The 22,342-nt window shown below is 38.6% G+C and overlaps 1 protein-coding gene across 1 annotated transcript in view; it reads right to left on the bottom strand.

Annotated features, from left to right (window-relative positions):
* Positions 1–22,342, bottom strand: part of EVA1A (eva-1 homolog A, regulator of programmed cell death) — an 84,813-nt gene that overhangs the window by 14,129 nt on the left and 48,342 nt on the right. The window contains exon 2 of the mRNA XM_040224183.1: positions 10,805–10,976. Within this exon, the coding sequence (XP_040080117.1) occupies positions 10,805–10,856 (52 nt within the window). The 5' untranslated portion in view covers positions 10,857–10,976. The remainder of the gene's footprint in view (positions 1–10,804; positions 10,977–22,342) is intronic.

Genomic DNA, 22,342 nt, shown 5'->3' with positions numbered 1-22,342 from the left:
CAAAGGCATTATGCCAAATTAAATAAATCAGACAAAGAAAGACAAATAATGTATGATATCAGTAACATGTGGAATCTTAAAAAGTTGAACTCATAAAAGCAGAGTAGAATGCTGGTTACCAGGGGCTGAGGGGTGGGAGAACTGTGGATATGTTTTTCAAATGTAACCATTAGCAACTAGTAGATAAATTAGTTCTGGAGACTTAATGTACAGCATAGTCATTATACACAACAATATTTATTATAGACTTCAAAATTTCTAAGAGACACGATCCTAATTGTTCTCATCACAAAAAAGAAAGAGTAATTATATGACGTGAAATAGGTGTTAGCTAATATTACAAGAGATCATGCAGCAATACAGAAATGTATAACTTTATACACTTATAAACCTTAAATCTATACAATGTTATATGTCAAATTATATCTCAATTAAAGGAATAAAGAAAGGAAGGAAGGAATGAAAGGAGGGTAGAAGGAAGAAAAGGATGGAAGGGAGGGAGGGAGAAAAAAAAAGGAAAGAAGAGAGGAGGAGGCTGAAATATTAAGAGTATTGTTCAGTTGCTAAGTCACCAAGACTCTTTGCAACCCCATGGACTGCAATACACCAGGCACCTTTGTCCTCTACTGTCTCCCGGAGTTTGCTCAAATCATGTCCATTGAGTCAGTGATAATCTCTAACCATGTTATCCTCTGCCACCCACTTCTTTTGCCCTCAATCCTTCCCAGCATCCAAGTCTTTTCCAATGAGACAGCTCTTTACATGAGGTGGCCAAAGAATTGAAGCTTCAGTTTCAGCATCAGTATTTCCGATGAATATTCAGGGTTAATTTCCTTTAGGATTGAAAGGTTTGATCTCCTTGCAGTCCAAGGGACTCTCAAGAGTCTTCTCCACCACAGTTCAGCATTCAATCTTCTTTATGGTCCAACTCTCATATCCGTACATGACTAGTGGAAAAACCATAGCTTTGACTATACAGACTTTGTCAGCAAAATGATGTCTCTGTTTCTTAATACACTGTCTAGGTTTGTCATAGTTTTCTTCCAAGGAGCAAGTTTTTTAATTTCATGGCTGTGGCACCATCCACAGTGATTTCAGAGCCCAGGAAGATAAAATTGTCACTCTTTCCACTTTTCTTCTTCTATTTGCCATGAAGCGATGGCAACAGAAAAAAATCTATCAAATCATCATAATCTCACAACCTGAATATAACTACACACTATGAAATGCAGTGAAGTGAATTTTCCCCCTTCTTTCTCCTATATATACTTATAGTTACTTGGTTATTGTCAGTTTATATACAACTTATATATTTTTCTCTGGATATACTTTTTGGTTACTTTTACAATGATTTTTTTTTTTTAGAGTAGTTTTACATTCAGAGGAAAATTCAGAGGAAGGTACAGAGATTTCCCATATACCTCCCAACCTCACACATGCAATAGCTCCCCCCATTATCAACATGTCCCAGCAGAGTGGTACATTTGTTACATTTGGTACAATTACTACATTTATTACATGAAACTACATAGACACATACTAACCCAAAGGCCAGTGGTTATACCAGGGCTTGCTCTTGGTGGTGTACTTTCTATCAGTTTCAAAAAACGCAGAGTGACATGTATTCATTGTACAGAGCATTTTTACTATCCTAAAAATCCTGTGCTCCACCTGCTCACCCTTCTTTCCAAGGATATACAGTTTATATAATGTAAATGTCTTTCTGTATTGCTCCATAATCTTCCAGTCAATCATACCTAATAATAGCTACATAGCATTCCACCCAGTGAATTCACCACACATTACAAAAACAGTTTCCTACCTTTGAATATTTAAGTTGTTGCCAATTTCTTTTTATGTTAAAAATGATGGAAGGAGCATTTTTGTGCTTAATACTACTTCCTTTTTTGCTTGTTTCACTTATAGCTTTTATAATGGGTTCTCAGACTAGAACTCTTCATGTCAAAAGGGTATATAATTTTATACCTCTTAAAATACATTGCTAAGTGAATGTTCAAAAATGGTACAATAATTTGTCTTGCCAACAGCTATGTATGAAATGACCACTTTCACCAAACTCTCCAAGAAGATACATTCAAACTGTTGAAAAAAATTCTAAATTTTTTGTCAGTAAATGGTCACTTTATATCACAAAAATTTATTGTGAGTCTACAAAGCCTTTGACCTAGAGATGTAAAGGTTCTTAGCCCTCACCAGATTTCCATATAAAGGGGAATACTAGAAAATAGAAATTACAATACTTTCTTAAATCCCCAAATTTGTGACTATCAATTGAGCAATGGTGGCCTACACTCCCTCATTGCTGAGATCATCTCCCTCAGGCCAATCTCATAGGAACAGTGATTTAAATTCTGGTTAAATATTACATGGCCTGTACAGCCAAACAGTTTGGCAGTTAAACATCCAAAGAATATTGGTTAAATAGAAAAATAATTCCCCAAAACTTATTCACTGAAAAAATTACCATAAGCAAAGTTAAATGACAAATGCTAAACTGGGAAAAATATTTGAAATATGTAACAAAGATGAAGAGCTAATATATAAAGAGTACCTAGAAAAAGCACTAAGAAAAAGACAATCAATACAGGAAATGAACAAAAAACAGAAAAGTAAATACAAATGGTTCTTTAAAACATGTGAGAAGATGCTCACGGACAGCAGGGGTTGGCACACTGTGGTGCACAAGCCAAATCTGGCTAGCTAGCTATTTTGTTATTTGCACATAGCTATGATCTGCTAGGAGAGATTGGGGGCAGGAGGAGAAGGGGACGACCCAGGACGAGATGGCTGGATGGCATCACGGACTCGATGGACGTGAGTCTGAGTGAACTCCGGGAGATGGTGATGGACAGGGAGGCCTGGCGTGCTGCGATTCATGGGGTCGCAAAGAGTCGGACACGACTGAGCGACTGAACTGAACTAAACTGATGCCGGTTCATTTACGTGTTGTCTGTGTCTGCCTGCATGCCACAACAGACTTGAGAGTTAGAATAGAGACTGCATATGGCCTACAAACCTAAAAATATCTACTACTTGGTTTTTTAAAGAAAAGTTTACTGACCTGTGACCTGGATAAAAAAAAATTAAATGACATTTAGATACTATTTTTAATCTATCAGACTGTCAAAAATCCAACAGCTTGAAAATACTATAACAGTGTCTTCTCACACATCTTATGAACAGTAAATTTGTGAAACTTTTTAAATGGCAATTTGGTAATACTTATCTCAAGCAGTAATTTATTTATACTTGGTCAAGCAATTTTACTTTTGAGAATTTATTCTACAAATGTACTTGAACATATATGTATGCCATGGTTATTTATTGTGGGTTTGTTTTCCTATTCAAAAAGATTCGAATCATTCCCACTGGAGGACTGGTTAAACTGATTCAGCTATATAATGAAACAGTATGTAGTTGTCTGAAAGAATGCGGAAGCTCTCTATATACTGATATTAAATACTTTTATAATATATGTTCAGTGAAAAAAAGTTAAGTACAATACAGTACACAGGATATGCTACCTGTCTATAGAAGTGGGGAGGATGAAACTGTTGAGCTCAGAGTTTCTTACATCTGCACCATGAGCACTGGAAAAGTGCAGAGAAGACTGGTAATACATCACACTTTGGGACTGGAAGGAGGGGGCAGCTCTGGAGTGAGACCCCTTACTATATGTCCTTTTATATTATTTGATCATTGAACAATATTCATTCACTAACTTGCTGAATACCTAATAGGTACCAGGCCCTATTCTTGTGCTAAGGGTATGGCAGTCAGTAAAAGAAACACAAATCTCTGTGCTCCTGGGAGCTTTTATATTCTAGTAAGCTAGTAAGGAGATAGATAATAAACAAGATAAATAAAATAGGTGGTATGTTAGATGGTGATAAGGAGAAAACAGAAAAAACAGGAAAGAAGTTATGATGTATTGAATGTATGCTGGAGGCAAGGAAGTTAACAGAGTGATCAGAATCTCACTAAGAAGGTGATTTTTAAGGAAAAAAATCTAAAAAATGGAAGAGTGAGGCTGGAGAATGTATTATCAATTAAAAACATTGAATTAAAAAAGAGCAACCATTCAGTTTAATTTTTCAAACAATGCTCTTAGAAATTATTAATATTAATTATTAATAAGGTTATTATTGATGAGATTATATCCTTATTTTAATTTACTGTATTATGATCTCAAGGGGGTGCTTTCAAGTAGTTAAAACAAGAAGTGTTTACTGCTCCAATTCAAGTGCTGAGATAGAGGAAACTAAATGTGTAGGGAGAACACATTGATGATCCTTAGATGGATGGACACCTAGGTCAAAATGGGGAGTGAGGGGAGAAGATGGCTGAGTGAGTTCTAAAGACTAGGAAGGAGTTAGCCAATCCAAGACTGAGTGAAAGAATTCTTGGAAAAGGAAATGACTGTGCAAAAGCAAAGAGATGAGCAAAGGCCAGGCAGATGGTTCAGAATAACCCAAGTGAGATCTTGGTCAGGGAGGACTATAACTAAATAAGAGTATGGAGATGTCAAGGTAAGCATTAAAAACCATATAAAAAACTGGTAAGCCATATAAAAAACTGCAGATTGGAGTACCTCAAACTACCCCTAAATCCCTTCTCCCTTGCTTGTCTCTCTTCTGGCATGTTTTCTAAATCCCAGCATGACTGACATCTTGGAATGGTTAACTCTTTGTCATTGGGGTTGTCTTATGCATTGCAGTATGTTTCTCTACCCACTAGATGCCAGTAACAGTCCCCCTTACCTGTTATTACAACCAAAAATATCTCCAGAAATTGTCAGAAATCCCCTTATAGGGCAAAATCACCCCTGGTTATGAACCACTGGTCTGGAAGTTGAAAAATCTAGAATTCTCACTTTTCCAGCCTCCCTTGCAGCTAGAAATCACTACGTGACACAGGTCTAGCCAATGAAACATGAGAGATGGTCTACTGGAACTTCCTTCCTTTTTCATCCTTTCAATCCTTACTTGAAAGGCAAAAGCAACAGCAGCAATTTTGCAGCCATGAGATGATAAGCATAAAAGAAAAACCACAAGAGTCAGAGAAGCTGGCCCCTACATTTGTGAGCTAATGCTAGCAATCACCTACCTCCAGACTTCTCCCATAGGAGTGGGTTTGATAATTCCTATGGATTTAGGCCACGAAATTGAAGGTTTCTATTATTTGCAGCTGAAAACAATCCTAACTGTTAAAGCATACAAAAGTGTTTGGATTATTTCCTAGATTCTAAAAAGTAAAAAGAATTTCATCATCTTATCTACATTTTAGAAAGACCATTTCACTACAAAACATAGGCAATAGAGGTTAGTAGACCATGGAAAAATACCATTATGGCAAATCAGGCAAAAACATGAATGAGCTTAAGTCAACTCAGTGATAGTGGGAATAAAGTAGAAAGGATGCATTTCAGGGACATTGAAAGGTGAAATGGATCTTATAAATGAAATTGTAAATAATTGGATATGGGCAGTGAAGAAGATACATCAAAGGCTAAAACTCATACTTCTGGTGTAGGTGATGTCCTAGATGGAACACAAAATATAAGGAGCATATTTAATTTGTAAATGATGCTACTGACAAGAGATTAATTTCCAAAATATACAAACAGCTCATAAAGCTTAATATTAAAAAAATTTAAAAATGGGCAGAAGATCTAAATAAATATTTTTCCAAAAAAGACCTACAGATGGCCAACAAATACACAAAAAGTGCTCCACACTACTAATTATTAGAGAAAGGCAAATTAAAACTCTAATCAAAACCAGTCAGAATGGCCATCATTAAAAAGCCTGCAAACAATTACGCTGGAGAGGGTGTGGAGAAAAAGGAACCGTCTCAACACTGTTGATGAGAATGTTATCTGGTGCAGCCACTATGGGAACAGTATAGAGGTTCTTTAAAAAACTAAAAATAGAGTTACCGTATGATCCTGCAACCCCACTCTTGGGTATATATCTGAAGAAAACTCTAATTTGAAAAGACACATGCACCCCAATGTTCAAAGCAGCACTATTTACAATAGCCAAGACATGAAAGCAACCTAAAGGTCCATCAACAGGTGAATGGATAAAAATATGGTGTGTATACACACACACACCACAATGGACTGTTACTTAAATGTAAAAAAAAAAATGAAATGATGCCATTTACAGCAACATAGATGGATGTAGAGATTATCACACTAAGTGATGCAAATTAGAGAAAGATAAATATTTTATCACTTATATATGGAATCTAAAAAGTGATACAAATGAACTTAATTACAAAACAGAAATAGACTCACGGACACAGAAAACAAACTTAGAGGGACCTGCCTGGTGTTCCAGTGGCTAAGACTCCACCCAATGCAGGGGGCCCAGGTTTGATCCCTGGTCAGGGGATTAGATTCCATGTGCTACAACTAAAGATCTCACATGGCACAATAAAAATTGAAGAGCCCATGTGCCACAACTAAGGCCTGGCACAACCAAACAAATAAATAAAAATAGATATTTTAAAAAACAAACATGGTTACCAAAAGGGAGAGGCAAGAGAAGGATAAAATAGAAGTCTGGAATTAACATATACATACTAACACTACTATATATAAAATAGGTAAACAATGAGTTCCCACTATATAGCACAGGAAACTATACTCAATATCTGGTGATAATCTATAATGGAAAAGGGTCTGAAGAAGATTAGATATATATTATATACATATATTTAAAGAGGATAATGTTCCATTCCAGGCCAAGTTGAATTTGAAATGCTTAGGGCACATCTAAGTGGTAATGTTCATGACATTTAGATACTTAGTTAGAGAAGTCAGAAAAAGAGTAAAGCAGTGGCATATATATATGTCAAAATTTTAAATTCCAATAAAATAACATTACTTAACTGCAAAAGTAATATCAATTAAGTATAGAATACTTAATAATACAGCTAAGCAAAAGAGAATTAAAAATACACAGATATATTCATACAATCCCAGCATTCAGATACAGTTTGTAGTAAAAAAAAAAACACATATGTATACAATTCATATACATATGAATATATGCACTTAACAGGATTATACTGCATATGCTGTGTGTAACAGGCTTTATTTACTTAATAGCACATCATAAACATCTTTCTATTTAAAGTAATATTCACCTACTTTTATGATTTTTTTTTTTACTATTATAAATAGTTCTGAGACAAATTGTCCTCACATCACAATAAAATTCTGGCCCATAACCTTAACTATTTCACTAGGATAAATTCCTACTTGTGGAATTGCTGGCTAAATGTTGTTTTAAGGCTTTTGACAGGTGTTCCCAAAGAGGCTGTGACAATTCATAACCTTATCAGCATATGTGCAAATACTCATCTCCCTACACTTTCTCCCAAACTGAAATTATAATCACTCATATATTTGACAATTTTATAAAATAAAAATGTTAACCTGTTGTTTTCATTTTGCATTTAATTTCTAAAACCTGAGCTGCTTATGTTTATCAGCAATTTGTGTTTTTTCTTTGGCAACCTCCTGATTCGTATCCTTTGCCCCTATTCTTTTAAAACATTTATTCATTTGTAAGAGCTCTTTACATATTAACTTTAACCTTTCTTCATTAATGCTACATTTTATTCTTAGTTGCATTTGCCAACTAAGGGTACTTTTTGATAAACAGATATTTTAAATCACTGGAATGGTCAAGGTTTGAAATGGTGAAAAATGGGGAAAAATGTGAAGAATGGGAACAAGATGGATCCAAAAGCAAACAGAAAGAATGATGCAATATTAGGCTCAGCAAAGGCTGGTTTCCATGAATTTCTAATTGTTTCAATCTTCAGTTTTAGCAGTGTTTGGTTTCTTGAGTGCAGAGAAAGAAAGGGGAGAAAGAAGGATTCACTTAGGAGTTGGGATTTTGCCTGTTGGTTTAGTCAGAAACGAGACAGGAATAAGGGAATTATGTGTGTTAGCAAGGGTGATGCTGAAAGGACGGATCACATGAATGAGGCAATTGATAAGCTGGGAGAAGCTAGGAGAGGTTAGGGGATATTATATTCACCTTTGAGAAATGAAATGTTTCCTGCCATAAAGCACTGAATTCTTTCACTCGGAGTATCTGGTTTTCTTTAATTAACAATCATCTTCTGATGTTAAGACTACCTGCCCCTTGTCGCAAAACTTCTATATAACTTGGCTCCTCCCTCACCTCCTCGGAGCAGTTCTCTCAGGGGCACTTGAAATGCTGTCTTCCAGGCTTGAAATCCCCCAAATTTCCACTAAATAAAATATTACTCTCAATTTTTATTAATAGGTTGTGAATATTTTTAAAGTCAATACTTTAAGATTTTAAATGTTTTAATTCATTTCCTTTATAGTCAGGCAGCGTTCAAGATCATACTTGGAGTGAATTTTTAGCCACCACCAAATCTACTTACTAGTTCTAATGCATTTTATTTTAGCTACTCTACTTTCCATTTCCTTGCATTCTCTTTTTATCTCAGCCCATACTCAAAAGAAAAATTATTTTCCTGTATCCTAAGCAATATTTAATTCCAGAATATGGAGTGGGAAGGAAAAAGTTTGAAGGAGGAAGAAAAACAGGGCCACATACCCTTTCACCTTAAGATCATAAGACACATGGTAAACCAGGGCATTCAATGAGTTACCACATTCAATGATCACAACTCAGGGTTATGCTGGCCAAAATGGAAATCTGCCAGGTACTTCCTGTGCTGAGAACAGTTTCAAAGTCCAATAGCCTGTTTATTCTCACCAGAGATATTTTCTTGCAACAGCTTATTTGCAAGTGTCATCTGAGACCTTGGAAACTTCAGACCCTCCCTGCCATACCCCACTTCATTTTGGGGTGTCTTCACTATAGAGTTGAGGAGACCATCATTCAATTGCCTGTGAAAACATGATACCATAGTTTCAATCATCTCTTTTCCAGCTCCAGTGTCCTTTCTCCCCAGACTAGCCTAGAAGAAAGAGCAGAACTGAGATTCCTTTGATGTGTGGGTACCCAGGTAAGGAGGCTCCTGGCACTAGAACTTCCTTTCGCTACTGAGCAGGGTCCTGTGGGTCTCCTGGGCACAAAGCCTTTCTATGTCCCCCATTTCTTTGATTACAGAAAATAGCCTTCATTCAGCCTCCATGACCTTTGCTGAGTTCCAACGGGTAGATTCTAGCAGTTGTTAATTAGGGAAGGGAGAGAATGCAAGACCAGGAAGGAACAGTCAAGAGAAACAAATTATTCAGCCTTGGGGCACAGTCCTGGTTCCCCATCAACAGATACACACAATATATTTGAGCTGGTTTTCAGATACTGAAACCGCCCTCCAAGCGGGAGAAATTAACAGTTAATGATGGTATGCTGACCACAAGTATGGAGACCCAGACTAATTGGAACCTGAACGTTTGTGATGCTGCATTCTACTTACCATCAACCTATCAGAAGAATGCCCATGAGCTGATCATGCCCTCTCTGAACAATTACTATAAACTTTCTATCTTCTCCAAGTGGGGACACATAGTTTTGTTTTTTTGTTTTTTTTTTTGAGGCAGGAGTCCACTGTGTCCCCTTTGCCTGGCAAAGTAATAAAGCTATCCATTTCTACTTCACCTAAAACTGTCTCTGCGATTCGATTTGGCACCAGTTTATAGAGAAGCTGAGCTTTTGGCATCACTTTGGGAGGTGAGGAGCTGACTGATGACCTGGGCCTTTGCTGATCTGAGAAGGGAAAACCCTGGCCTCAATACATGTGAAGATGACATGCTGCATCTTGCCAACCACTAAGGAGCCAGCCAAGCTCCTGAGAAGTCTTCCATTCTAAAATCAGATTGCACACCATCCAAGATGCTCTCTCAGCAAGAAGCCATGAACTTCCTTTATCCTCAATCCTGGCTCAGATTTGACATTGTAAATAGAAGAGTCAGGTTTTGTATCTGAACTCTGAGGTCATCACATGTCAACCCTGACTAGAGAGCTAGAAAGTAAAACCAGGCTCTCAAAGGAAATCTATTCAGAACCTCAGTCCCTTCCTTTCTAATCAACAGAATAGAGACATTAAGATAAAGAAAGGTCAACTACCAAAGCTTAAAAACTCACTCCAGCAGCAGAAAATCAATTTGGTCATTCAAACCATTGAGCATTTTCATGTATTTTTTAAAAGTTTCAGCTTTTGAGGTATATTTTCATGTATTTTCAAATGACTCCTTTTATATGTACAGCACCTGTTCTCAAGAAATGATCTTGAGGAAGTCAGCCAGCTTCCTAAAAGAAAACAACCTGGAATCAAGGAAGAGGCAAATATTAGACTCTCCCAGACTCATACTTTTTGTTTCCATGTCTCCCAGAGAGTTATCAAACTTCTCCACATAGCCCCCCAAACACAGACCACACACACACACACACACCCAAAGCAGGGTTGAGAAACACTGCTTAGAAAAAATCAGGCTGAGGATACTCCATTCTGGCCTTTCATATTGGAGTTAAATGCTTAATGACAGAAGCCAGCAGCAGACCCAGGCTACTTCTTTCACTCATTTGAGCCCAAAAGGAAACCAAACATTATATAAAGCTCTTAGAACACCCATTTGCCAAATTAGAGAAAACTTAACTTTCAAACCAGAAGATTTTCCATTCAAAACTCAGTAAAACAGAGCCCCTCTGTTAAGTCTGCATACCATTTTTCTCCTGAGTAAAAGGCCAGAGATGGCCACTCAGGAAATGACTCTGCCCAGCCCAAAGCTTCAGACCTGGCCCAGCTGAGACTGGACAACTACCTGCGACAAAGGAATAGGCCGCTAGGATATTGCTGAGCAAAGCCATGTCCATGCGCTCGGGGATCACCAGTTCCGTGTTGTGGCAGAAGGGCAGCCTCGATGTGACATCCAGAGAAGGCCTCCTGGAGATGCTTTAGCTGGATCAAGGTGGCCACCCTCCCTCTCTTCTCTTCTGTTTGGGAACACAAAGTGAGTGATGAGAACACGTTCTGATTTCCTGAAGCTGTGTTCCAGGTAGCCTGGGCTCAAGAACAAAAGTCAGTCCAATTTCCCAGCCAGGGGGCTGCAAAGACCTGAGGTCTTATTTCCCTTTGCTATAACAGCTTCTTGGCTTTCAAAGAAGCATTAACTCTTTAAGTCATTTTTTTTCCTGGCCTTTCTCCTTTCTTTTCCTCATGTTTGACTCTTTGCAACCCTATGGACTATAGCCTACCAGGCTCCTCTATTCATGGGATCCTCCAGGCAAGAGTACTGGAGTGGATTGCCATGCCCTCCTCCAGGGGATGTTCCTGACCCAGGGATAAAACCCGTGTTTCCTGCATTGGCAAGTGGCTTCTCTTCTGCTAGCACCACCTGAGAAGCCCTTCTCTTCCCCATCTCTTTCCAATTTCCCATTTTAACATTTCTCCCTCATCTTTCTGTGATGTTTCATTTCATTCTCACTGGCTTGTCTATGAGGTGCAGTCCATCATCATTTTAGTCACTGCATTTTAACCCCAAGCCACAGCCTGCTCTTCACTTGGCTCTGCTTTCCCCTGTACTGTTGGCACTCGGGTACTTTGATCAGTTTGCCTCATCCCACATATCACCAGATGTGGATTCTTGGAAATGGGTCAGAGCTGGCTATTTTAGAACTGCTAAAGAGGTTCCAGTTCTAAAATGCCCCCAAGAAGTTGGGAGCTCAAGCATGCTCCCTGCACCTAGCTCCATGACTCCACTGTGACAGTAGTGGGCCACCAAACACAGATGCAGTGCTATGAACACCCATCAGAAGAACTGTATCACTGGGGTTCCAAACAGGAACGTGGGGTCTCAGTATCAGCGGCTCAGCCTCTGGCTGGGGGAACACATTCTTTCCCCGCTGCTACCGTTGCTCAAGCCCAACATTATCATTACCCAGTTGATTCAATGAAGCCCTGGCAGACAGCTAAAGATTTCAAGTGGCAAAGATTTTAATGATTCCTAGTCAGTGCCACTGTCCAGCTGAAAACAGGAAACTGAGTCATAGGGTATGGAGGGATGTCAGGTTGGGGAAAGTAGTGAAGTGAAATGAGTCACTCAGTCGTGTCTAACTCTTTGCGACTCCATAGACTACACAGTCCATGGAATTCTCCAGGCCAGAATACTGGAGTGGGTAACCTTTCCCTTCTTCAGGGGATCTTCCCAACCCAGGGACTGAACCCAGGTCTCCTGCATTGCAGGCAGATTCTTTACCAGCTGAGTCACAAGGGAAGCCCTGAGGAAAGTAAGAGAAGCAGAAAACTCCAGTTCTTGCAGAAGAAACAGGTTCTCAGATGGGTCACAGACATTGGTAATATGGATCACATTTAGAGGGCTTGGAGAACCACGGTTCCATAGGTAGGTGGAATGGGTCACAACAGATAAGGTAACTCTCAGTTTGATGAATTCCAATGGGCTTATGGAAGACTAAAGCAAGGAAAGACAGACCAACCCACAGATAGAAACCAACATAAGGTCCTTGGAGCAGCCAGAGGCCTAGAGAGAAGCAGGATGACGAGTGGGAACTAGGGGGCTCTGAGAGGGGGCTAGATGCTGCTTAGGGACCCATGTATCTCTGAGCCCCCAATGCCATTTGAGTTCCTAAATGGTGACAACTAGATGATATAGGTGAAGACTTGGAACCACCATACTGAGTTCAGGGACTGAACTCTGAACTGAAGGTCTGAGGACTTCGGGGCCTAGGAAGAAAGTCAAGTCAATGAAAAATGGAGTATGTAGTGGGACAAAGCTGTTTGTTTCAGGTCCATTCCCTCATTTCTATCCCCATCAAGATTTATTACAGTACAAATCTCATTTCATTTCTGTGAGTTTTCTAATAGCCTCCTAACTGATGCTTCTGCCAATAACTCTTCCTATTCAACCTAACACCCACGCTCATCAACAAGATCTTTATATATAAAGTACAAAGTTGATCATTTCACTCCATAGTCCAACCCTTCAACTAATCCTCATTAAACTTAATAACACATATCTACTTTCACAATATATGACCTCTATTTTAGCTCCTAATTCATCTCCTATTCAAGTCTACACTCTTACACATATACACAGAGATAGAAATATGCCTAATACTTCAAAAATACCAAATTACTTTCAGTTCCCCAAATATACCAGTCTCTTTTATCTTTTCATGCTTTTTGTTATACCCTTCCTTTTGCCTAAAAGCCCCTCCTCCTTTTATCTGTCTGGCTAATGTTTCCTTTGAGAAATAATTCAAAAGTCTATGATAGTCTCAAAATCTCAAAGACTTCCCTTTTTAAGAAATAGAAAAATCCATACTAAAATTCATATGGAATATCAACCAATCCAAATAACCAAAGCAGTCTTAAACAAATAAATAAAAAAAGCTGGAAGCTTCACCCTTCCTGATTTCAAAACATATTACAAAGCTACAGTAACCCAAACAATATAATACTTGCATGAAGACAGACATATAGATAAATGGAATAAAATAGAGAGCCAAGAAATAAAACCTTATATATATGGTTCAATTATTTTCAACAAAGGAGCCAAGACCATACAACTTGGATAGAATAGTCTTGTTGAGAAAACTGGATATCTATCTGTGAAAGAATGAAGTTGAACCCTTATATTACACCATACTAAAAGACTTTAACTAAAAATGGATAAAAGACCTGAATGGAAGAGCTAAAATTATAAAGCTCCTAGAAGAAAACATAGAGGAAAATTTCCATGACACAGGATTCAGCAATGATTTCTTGAACTTTATATCAAAAGCACAGGCAACAAAATAAAAGTAGATAAGCTGGACTACATCAAAACTTAAAACTTCTGTACATCAAAGGATACATTCAACAGAGTGAAAGGCAATCCATGGAATGGGAGAAAATATTTGCAAATCATATATCTGATGAGGGGTTAATATCTAGATTATATACAGAACTCCTACAACTCAATAACAACAACAAAAAACAATCTTATTTTAAAATGTGCTTAGAGTTTGAATACCCCTTTCTCTAAAGAAGATTTATGAATGACCAATAAGCACATGAAAAGATACTCAACATTACTAAGGAAATACAAATCAAAACACAGTGAGATACCTCCCCATATCCATTAGGATGTGAAAGTGAAGTCACTCAGTCATGTCCAACTCTTTTGTGACCATGTGGACTATAGCCTACCAGGCTCCTCCATCCGTGGGATTCTCCATTAGGATGGCTACTATTAAAAAAAAAAAAGAAGAGAAAGGATCAAATATTTGAGGCGATTTGAGAGGAACACTTGTACTCTTGGTGGGAAGGTAAAATTGTGGAGGCACTATGGAAAACAGTATGGCAGTTTCTCAAACAAAAATTTTAAAAATATGATTCAGCAATTCATCTCTGGGTCTACAACCAAAAGAACTGAAAACAGGGACTCAGATATTTGTTTATCAATTATGAAGCACTATTACAGCAGCCTAAAGATAAATCCTTATGGCAGAAAGTGAAGAGGAACTAAAAAGCCTCTTGATGAAAGTGAAAGTGGAGAGTAAAAAGCTGGCTTAAAGCTCAACATTCAGAAAACGAAGATCATGGCATCCGGTCCCATCACTTCATGGGAAATAGATGGGGAAACAGTGGAAACAGTGTCAGACTTTATTTTGGGGGGCTCCAAAATCACTGCAGATGGTGACTGCAGCCATGAAATTGAAAGACGCTTACTCCTTGGAAGAAAAGTTATGACCAACCTAGATAGCATATTGAAAAGCAGAGACATTACTTTGCCAACAAAGGTCTGTCTAGTCAAGGCTATGGTCTTTCCTGTGGCCATGTATGGATGTGAGAGTTGGACTTTGAAGAAAGCTGAGTGCCGAAGAATTGATGCTTTTGAACTGTGGTGCTGAAGAAGACTCTTGAGAGTCCCTTGGGCTGCAAGGAGATCCAACCAGTCCATTCTGGAGATCAGCCCTGGGATTTCTTTGGAGGGAATGATGCTGAAGCTGAAACTCCAGTACTTTGGCCACCTCATGTGAAGACTTGACTCATTGGAAAAGACTCTGATGCTGGGAGAGATTGGGAGCAGGAGGAGAAGGGGACGACAGAGGATGAGATGGCTGGATGGCATCACTGACTCGATGGACGTGAGTCTGAGTGAACTCCGGGAGTTGGTGATGGACAGGGAGGCCTGGCGTGCTGCGATTCATGGGGTCGAAAGAGTCGGACACGACTGAGGGACTGAACTGAACTGAAAGATAAATCAATCAAAGTGTCTATCCTTAGACAAATGAATAAGCAAAATGTGGTATATGCATACAAAGGAATATTACTCACAGTCTTCAAAAGGAATGAAATTCTGATACATGTAACAACATGAATGAATCTTGAGGACATTGTGTTACATGAAATAATCCAGTCACAAAAGAACAAATACAGTATGATTCCATTTATATGAACTATCTAGAAGAGTCGAATTCATACACACAGAAGGAAGAATAGTGACTGTTAGGGGTGGGGAGAAGGCAGGAATAGGAAATTACTGTTTAATGGGTACAGAGTACAAAGATTCAGTTTTGCAAGATGAAAAGTGTTCTGGACATGGATAGTGATGATGGTTGCACAACAAAGTAAATGTACTTGATGCCATTGAGTTGTGCATTTAAAAATGACTAAAACAGGAAATTTTCAAAATTTTTAAAATAATAAGAATATAAGCTATTGATGAGGTACACAATAAATTTTAAAGGTTAAATTTTAAAGATTCTTTAGAGAATTCTGTAATCAAATATTGATTTTCAGTTAACAGGAATGGTAATAGAATTATGGTGATATTAAAATTGAAGTCAAAATACTACATGATATAACTTATATGTGGAATCTAAAAAAATACAACAAACTAGTGAGTATAATAAAAAAGAAGCAGGCTCACAGATATAGAGAAACAGTGTTTATCAGTGAGGAGAGGGAAGGGGGGAGGAGCAATATAGAGTAGGGGATTCAGAAGTACAAAGTATTATGTATAAAATAAGCTGCAAAGATATACTATACGACATAGAGAATATAGCTAATACTTTATAATAACTAAAAATGCAGTATAATGTTTAAAAATTGTGAATCACTATATTGTACACTTGTAATTTATAGAATATTATACATAAACTACACTTTGATGTAAAAAGCTGAAGTCAATACAATTCAAATCTGGCTTAACTTTATGTAAAAGCTTTTATTATCTCACTTATAAAAAATTTAATGTAAATAACTGTATTCTATCACATTTATAGATTAAGAGGAAAAACATATGTCACTGAATGTAAAAATGTGTTTGTGTAAAAATTAATAAAAAGTCATGATTCTTTTAAAAAAAGAATAGTCTAATGAAGCAAAGCTTCAAATGCTCCAGACTCTTTTCTTCTCTATCAAAGTATCCAAATATTTTTCTAACATTGCACTTATACTATTGTAATTGGAATTACTGGTTTACTGAAGAGGCATCTTACAAATCCTTATTATCCTGGTACCTAGCATGGTACCTGATGAAAGTTTCTCAATAAAATTCTAGCCAGTTGAAAAACAAAAAGAGCAATTAGGCATGAGCTTTGTATGCATAAGGGCTTCCCAGTGGCTCAAACAGTAAACAATCTACCTGCAATGCAGAAGATGGGTTTGATACTGGGTCGGGAAGATCCCCTGAAGGGAATGGTTAGCCACTCCAGTATTCTTGCCTGGAAAATTCCATGGACAAAAGAGTACGGTGGGCTACAGTCCATGGGGTTGCAAAGAGTTGGAAATGACTGAGTGACTAACGACATTCTGCATGCATGAGTAAGTCTCAGAGAGTATTTCTGAGTAGATTTTATTTATTTATTTATTTTGGTGTATCACTAAAACTTTTATTTTATTTTTATTTTTTAATTTAAATTTATTTACTTTAATTGGAGGCTAATTACTTTACAATATTGTATTGGTTTTGCCATACATCAACATGAATCCGCCACTGAGTAGATTTTAGAGTGAGCCGCTTTGAAGACTAAAAGGATACCAGGGCTGACTGGTTCTGAGTTGGGTGGCAAGCAGGGTACTTCCTCAGGATTATGAGAGGACCACATACAAGATGGAAGTTTGAGACAAGAGGTCTGACAGGGACAAGAGAAAAGTCTTGCAGTCTTCCAATATAGTAGAGCCTATAAGGAGGTACATGAACACAGATACCTCCTCCCCTGAGAGACAGACCCTTTTTTTAATGCATTTCATATCCAAGTCTGCCCCAGAAACAAAATTCAGAAAATAATTGCTGGTCCTCAGACACTGATGAATGATTTGTTCCAATGGGCTTATTTGGTTTTCAGTAATAGGGATATGGCCAGAAAGTCTTAACATACTCAGAGAAATATGTTAAATATGTTGCAACCTTTTCAGTCTTAACCCAAAGTATTGGAAACCTTAGCAACCATAAAGAGTATGTAATGGGGGTGTGAGGGAAAAGGAAGGGGCACACTTTCCTAGAAACCTCTTTTGTGCAAAATCAATGGCCAGCTGTTTTTACATTCCTTTCTGTTTGTGCCTGATTGTCCCATCCCTTTAATGGGAAGAGATTTATTATCCAAGTTAGGGACTTCTCTGTTTCTTGAGGGGCAAGGTAATCACCCTCATCACCAAGTGGTTCTAACAGAAAGTAGAAAGTAACAGATAAAAGCTGAAACTAAAATAGAAGCCTTCAGTTCAGTTCAGTTCAGTCGCTCAGTCATGTCTGACTCTTTGTGACCCCATGAATCGCAGCACACCAGGCCTCCCTGTCCATCACCAACTCCCGGAGTTCACTCAGACTCACGTCCATCGAGTCAGTGATGCCATCCAGCCATCTCATCCTCTGTTGTCCCCTTCTCCTCCTGCCCCCTAGTAGACCCTATAACGTGGAATATCAAGGTTCTAGGATTGGCTGAAGATATCCAGCCAATGATTATTAAGTAAAAACGGTTTAAGAGTGTCTAAACGTAAGGTACAAATTCCTTAAGCCTAGGGAAGATCCTCAAAAGTGTTTGTAAATAGACTACCAAAATGGGAGGTCACTACACTAATCCTGGACTTCCCTAGTGGCTCAGATGGTAAACAGTCTGCCTGCAATGCAGGAGACACAGGTTCAATCCCTGACTGGGGAAGATCCCCTGGAGAAGGAAATGGCTACCCACTCCAGTATTCTTGCCTGGAGAATTCCATGAACAGAGGAACCTGGTAGGCTAGAGTCCATGGGGTCACAAAGAGTCAGACATGACTGAGTGACTAACACTTTCACTTTCACACTAACCATAGCTAACATTTGGAGGAATTTTAGGCAAAGGCCTTCTCCCTTAAGCTAAATAGTAAAACAAAAACATTCCAGCACAGGCAAATGGGTATGTTAGTCCTTCCATATCACTGGGGTAGCCACCCAAACTTTGAAAAAAAAAGAGAGAGAGAGAGGGAGGGAGAGAGAAATAAAAACAAACCATCCTTGTTTTACAAATTTGGTCTTTACAGGACCAGAAGTGTGCTCCAAAAGTAATCCAAAGCCCACCAATCCCTTTTACCACTCCCAAAACCTTATTTTTCTCAAAAGGCTTGTAAGTATTAAACAGAGGGGAAACAAAGTCATCCTAGGAGAAATCTGCCTATACCTTCAAAATGTAAATGTTCATAGCTGGTATTCAGGGGAACACTTTATCTCTGCCATCTTTTTAAAATGTAAATTTTAAAAACAAGGGTAAAGAAATTGAGAACTACAGTTGTCAAGGATAAGTTAAAATCCTAAGTGTCATTTCCGTAAATACTGGCCCTCTAGCCAAGTGAGCCTGATTTGTTTCATCTGCTAGAAGTTCCAAAAAATAGCAAGGAGAGAGAAGAAAGCCTTCCTTAGTGATCAGTGCAAAGAAATAGAGGGAAACAATAGAATGGGAGAGACTGGAGATCTCTTCAAGAAAACGAGAGATACCAAGGGAACATTTCATGCAAAGACGGGCAAAATTAAAAAAAAGAAATAGTATGGAGGAGAAGACTCTTGAGAGTCCCTTGGACTGCAAGGAGATCCAACCAGTCCATTCTAAAGGAGATCAGTCCTGGGTGTTCTTTGGAAGGAATGATGCTAAAGCTGAAACTCCAGTACTTTGACCATCTCATGCGAAGAGTTGACTTATTGGAAAAGACTCTGATGCTGGGAGGGATTGGGGACAGAAGGAAAAGGGGACGACAGATGGCTGGATGCCATCACTGACTCAATGGACGTGAGTTTGAGTGAACTCTGGGAGTTGATGATGGACAGGGAGGCCTGGTGTGCTGCGATTCATGGGGTTGCAAAGAGTCAGACACAACTGAGTGACTGAACTGACCTGAACTGAACAGAAGCAGAAGATATTAAGAAGAGGTGGCAAGAATACAAGAAGGACTGTACAAAAAAAGATCTTCACGACCCAGATAATCACGATGGTGTGATCACTCACCTAGAGCCAGACATCCTGGAATGTGAAGTCAAGTGGACCTTAGGAAGTATCACTACGAACAAAGCTATGATGTTAGTTTTCTGAATGTTGATCTTTTGGCTTAAAACTCAACGTTCAGAAAACTAAGATTGACGCTTGCTCTACAGTTCAAAAGCATCAATTCTTTGGCACTCAGCTTTCTTTATAATCCAATTCGCACATCCATACATGATTACTGGAAAAACCATAGTCTTGACTAGACAGACCTTTGTTGGTAAGGTAATATCTCTGCTTTTTAATATGCTGTCTGAGTTGGTCATAACTTTCCTTCCAAGGAGTAAGCGTCTTTCAATTTCATGGCTGCAGACACCATCTGCAGTGATTTTGGAGCCCCCCAAAATAAAATCAGCCACTGTTTCCACTGTTTCCCCATCTATTTCCCATGAAGTGATGGGACCAGATGCCATGATGTTAGTTTTCTGAATGTTGATCTTTTAGGAACTATTTCAAATTATAAAAGGTAACACATGACCAACCTAGACAGCATGTTAAAAAGCAGAGATATTACTTTGCTAACAAAGGTCCATATAGTCAAAGCTATGGTTTTTCCAGTAGTCATGTATGGATGTGAGAGTTGGACTATAAAGAAAACTGAGCACCATAAAACTGATGCTTTTGAACTGTGGTGTTAGAGAAGACATTTGAGAGTCCCTTGGACCTCAAGGAGATCCAACCAGTCAACTTAAATCAGTCCTGAATATTCATTGGAAGGACTGATGCTGAGGCTGAAACTCCAATACTTTGACCACCTGATGCAAAGAACTGACTCATTGGAAAAGTCCCTGATGCTGGGAAAGATTGAAGGTGGTAGGAGAAGGGGACGACAGAGGAGGAGATGGTTGGATGGCATCACCGACTCAATGGGCATGAATTTGAGTAAACTCCCGGTGTTGGTGATGGACAGGGCAGCCTGGCGTGCTGCAGTCCATGGGTTTGCAAAGAGTAAGACATGACTGAGCTATTGAACTGAACTGAGGTTTATCATAGTTGTTCTTCCAAAGAGCAAGCATCTTTTAATTTCATGGCTGCAGTCACCACCTGTAGTGATTCTGGAGCCCAAGAATATAAAATCTCTCACTGTTTCCATTGTTTTTCCATCTATTTGCCATGAAATGATAGGACCAGATATCATGATCTTAGTTTTTGAATGTTGAGTTTTAAGCCAGCTTCTTCACTCTCCTATTTCACCTTCATCAAGAGACTCTCTAGTTCCTCTTCACTTTCTGCCATAAGTGTGGTGCCATCTGTGTTGGGGGCCATCGTGAGGAACTCCGCCCATGGCAAAGGTCATGAGGAAAGAGGCTTGGCATACACAAAGGCGTGATCAAGCCTCAGGAAACCCCCTGTTCCCAAGCATCTACCCCAAAACCAGAGTCTGTTTTATGCTCTCGTCTACACCTCTGACTTTACGGGGGGCTCTCCCCCATAACCATTTCTCTCGGAGAAGGAGTAAACGTGCAGCTCCAAGGCAATAAAAATTCCTGGGCGTGACAAGAGTGTTTCAGCTTACGGACTGCTCTGAAGGTTATCTAGCCCGCCTGTATAGGTTTGTCCAGCCACATGTGATTGTTTACAGCCTCCCAATCTGAGAGGCACGAGATGTTTTAGACTTACTAAAGGCAAATTCTTTTGGGGAGTTAGAAATTATTAATACAGTGGGTTGGTTAGGAATTATATTGGTGAAGGGTTTTTCATTTGTTGTGCCAATAATTGCTGCTAATTCCCTGCTCTGGGTGGGACAAGGATGTCTCAGGTCAAACCTCTCTGCTGACAGACTAGCTTGTGTGACAGGATTATCCATACTCCTGCCACATGATTGTTTACTACCTCTTAACCATAAACAGCACAGAGAGTTTTGGAGTATTTTGAGAGTCTTAATTAGCATAGGGCTTTTTCTTCTCATTGAGTCAATGATTGCTGCCAGGCCTCCATATCCTTAGGCACCTGGGAACATATTAATCATTGTATTTGGAATATAGAAAAGGAAATATAGTAGTTTTTGATGTTAGCAATACTAGACTTTTTGAGTTAATGAATTTTCTCTTTTGTAATAGATCACTGTGCTTTGTTATAAATCACTGTGTCTTTGTTATATAAAAATGTAACTTTATCGCTATCTTAAGACTAAATAGATCTTAAGGGGAGCATTGGTAAAAGGATTTTCATTTGTTGGGCTGATGTTTGCTGCTAAATTTCCATGTTCCCTGCCCTTATAATGAATATAACTAACATATAGGAGAAATAAGTATTAATCTTTAAGCATATAGGAGAGATAAGCATTAACCTTTAAGATTAATCCTGTTAACCTTGGGTTAAATAAATTCCTTTCTTGATTGTAACTCACTACACCCTCACCCTATAGGAATGCAACTTTATCTGGAGGGTGGTGCCTGGTTTAAAAAAAAACACCCTTGGAAGAAATGAGGTTTTTGGTTATCAGAAAGGATCATAGAATGTCAGCAGGTCTCACTCATGGCCAGAAGATGATGTAATATCCCTAAGACCCCCCGCGTGACTCTGTATTCATCCCTATGTGTAACAAAAGGTATATAAGCAAACCCCAAAATAAAGAAATCGGATCAGTTTCCGGAAAGACTGATTCCATCATGTCGCTTCTTTCTTGCTCCCGTTTCTCTGGCTGAATTCCCATCTGGATTCAGCCTCCTTTTCTCCACTGCACTATCTCTTACTACACTATCCGTTTCTAATCTCTCTATATCTGTAATTAAATATGTATTTTTCCAAACCTTCGAATTCCCTGGATCCACCAGGGCTGGACCCCGGTACATCTGCATATCTGATTATTAATATTTCTCCCCAAAAAAAAAAAATATTTCTCCCAG

The sequence above is a fragment of the Oryx dammah genome, unplaced genomic scaffold (assembly GCF_014754425.2).
Source record: "Oryx dammah isolate SB20612 unplaced genomic scaffold, SCBI_Odam_1.1 HiC_scaffold_25, whole genome shotgun sequence".
Taxonomy (NCBI): Eukaryota; Metazoa; Chordata; class Mammalia; order Artiodactyla; family Bovidae; genus Oryx; species Oryx dammah.
Note: the sequence above shows the minus strand (reverse complement) of the source record. Positions and strands in the feature narration are given on the sequence as shown.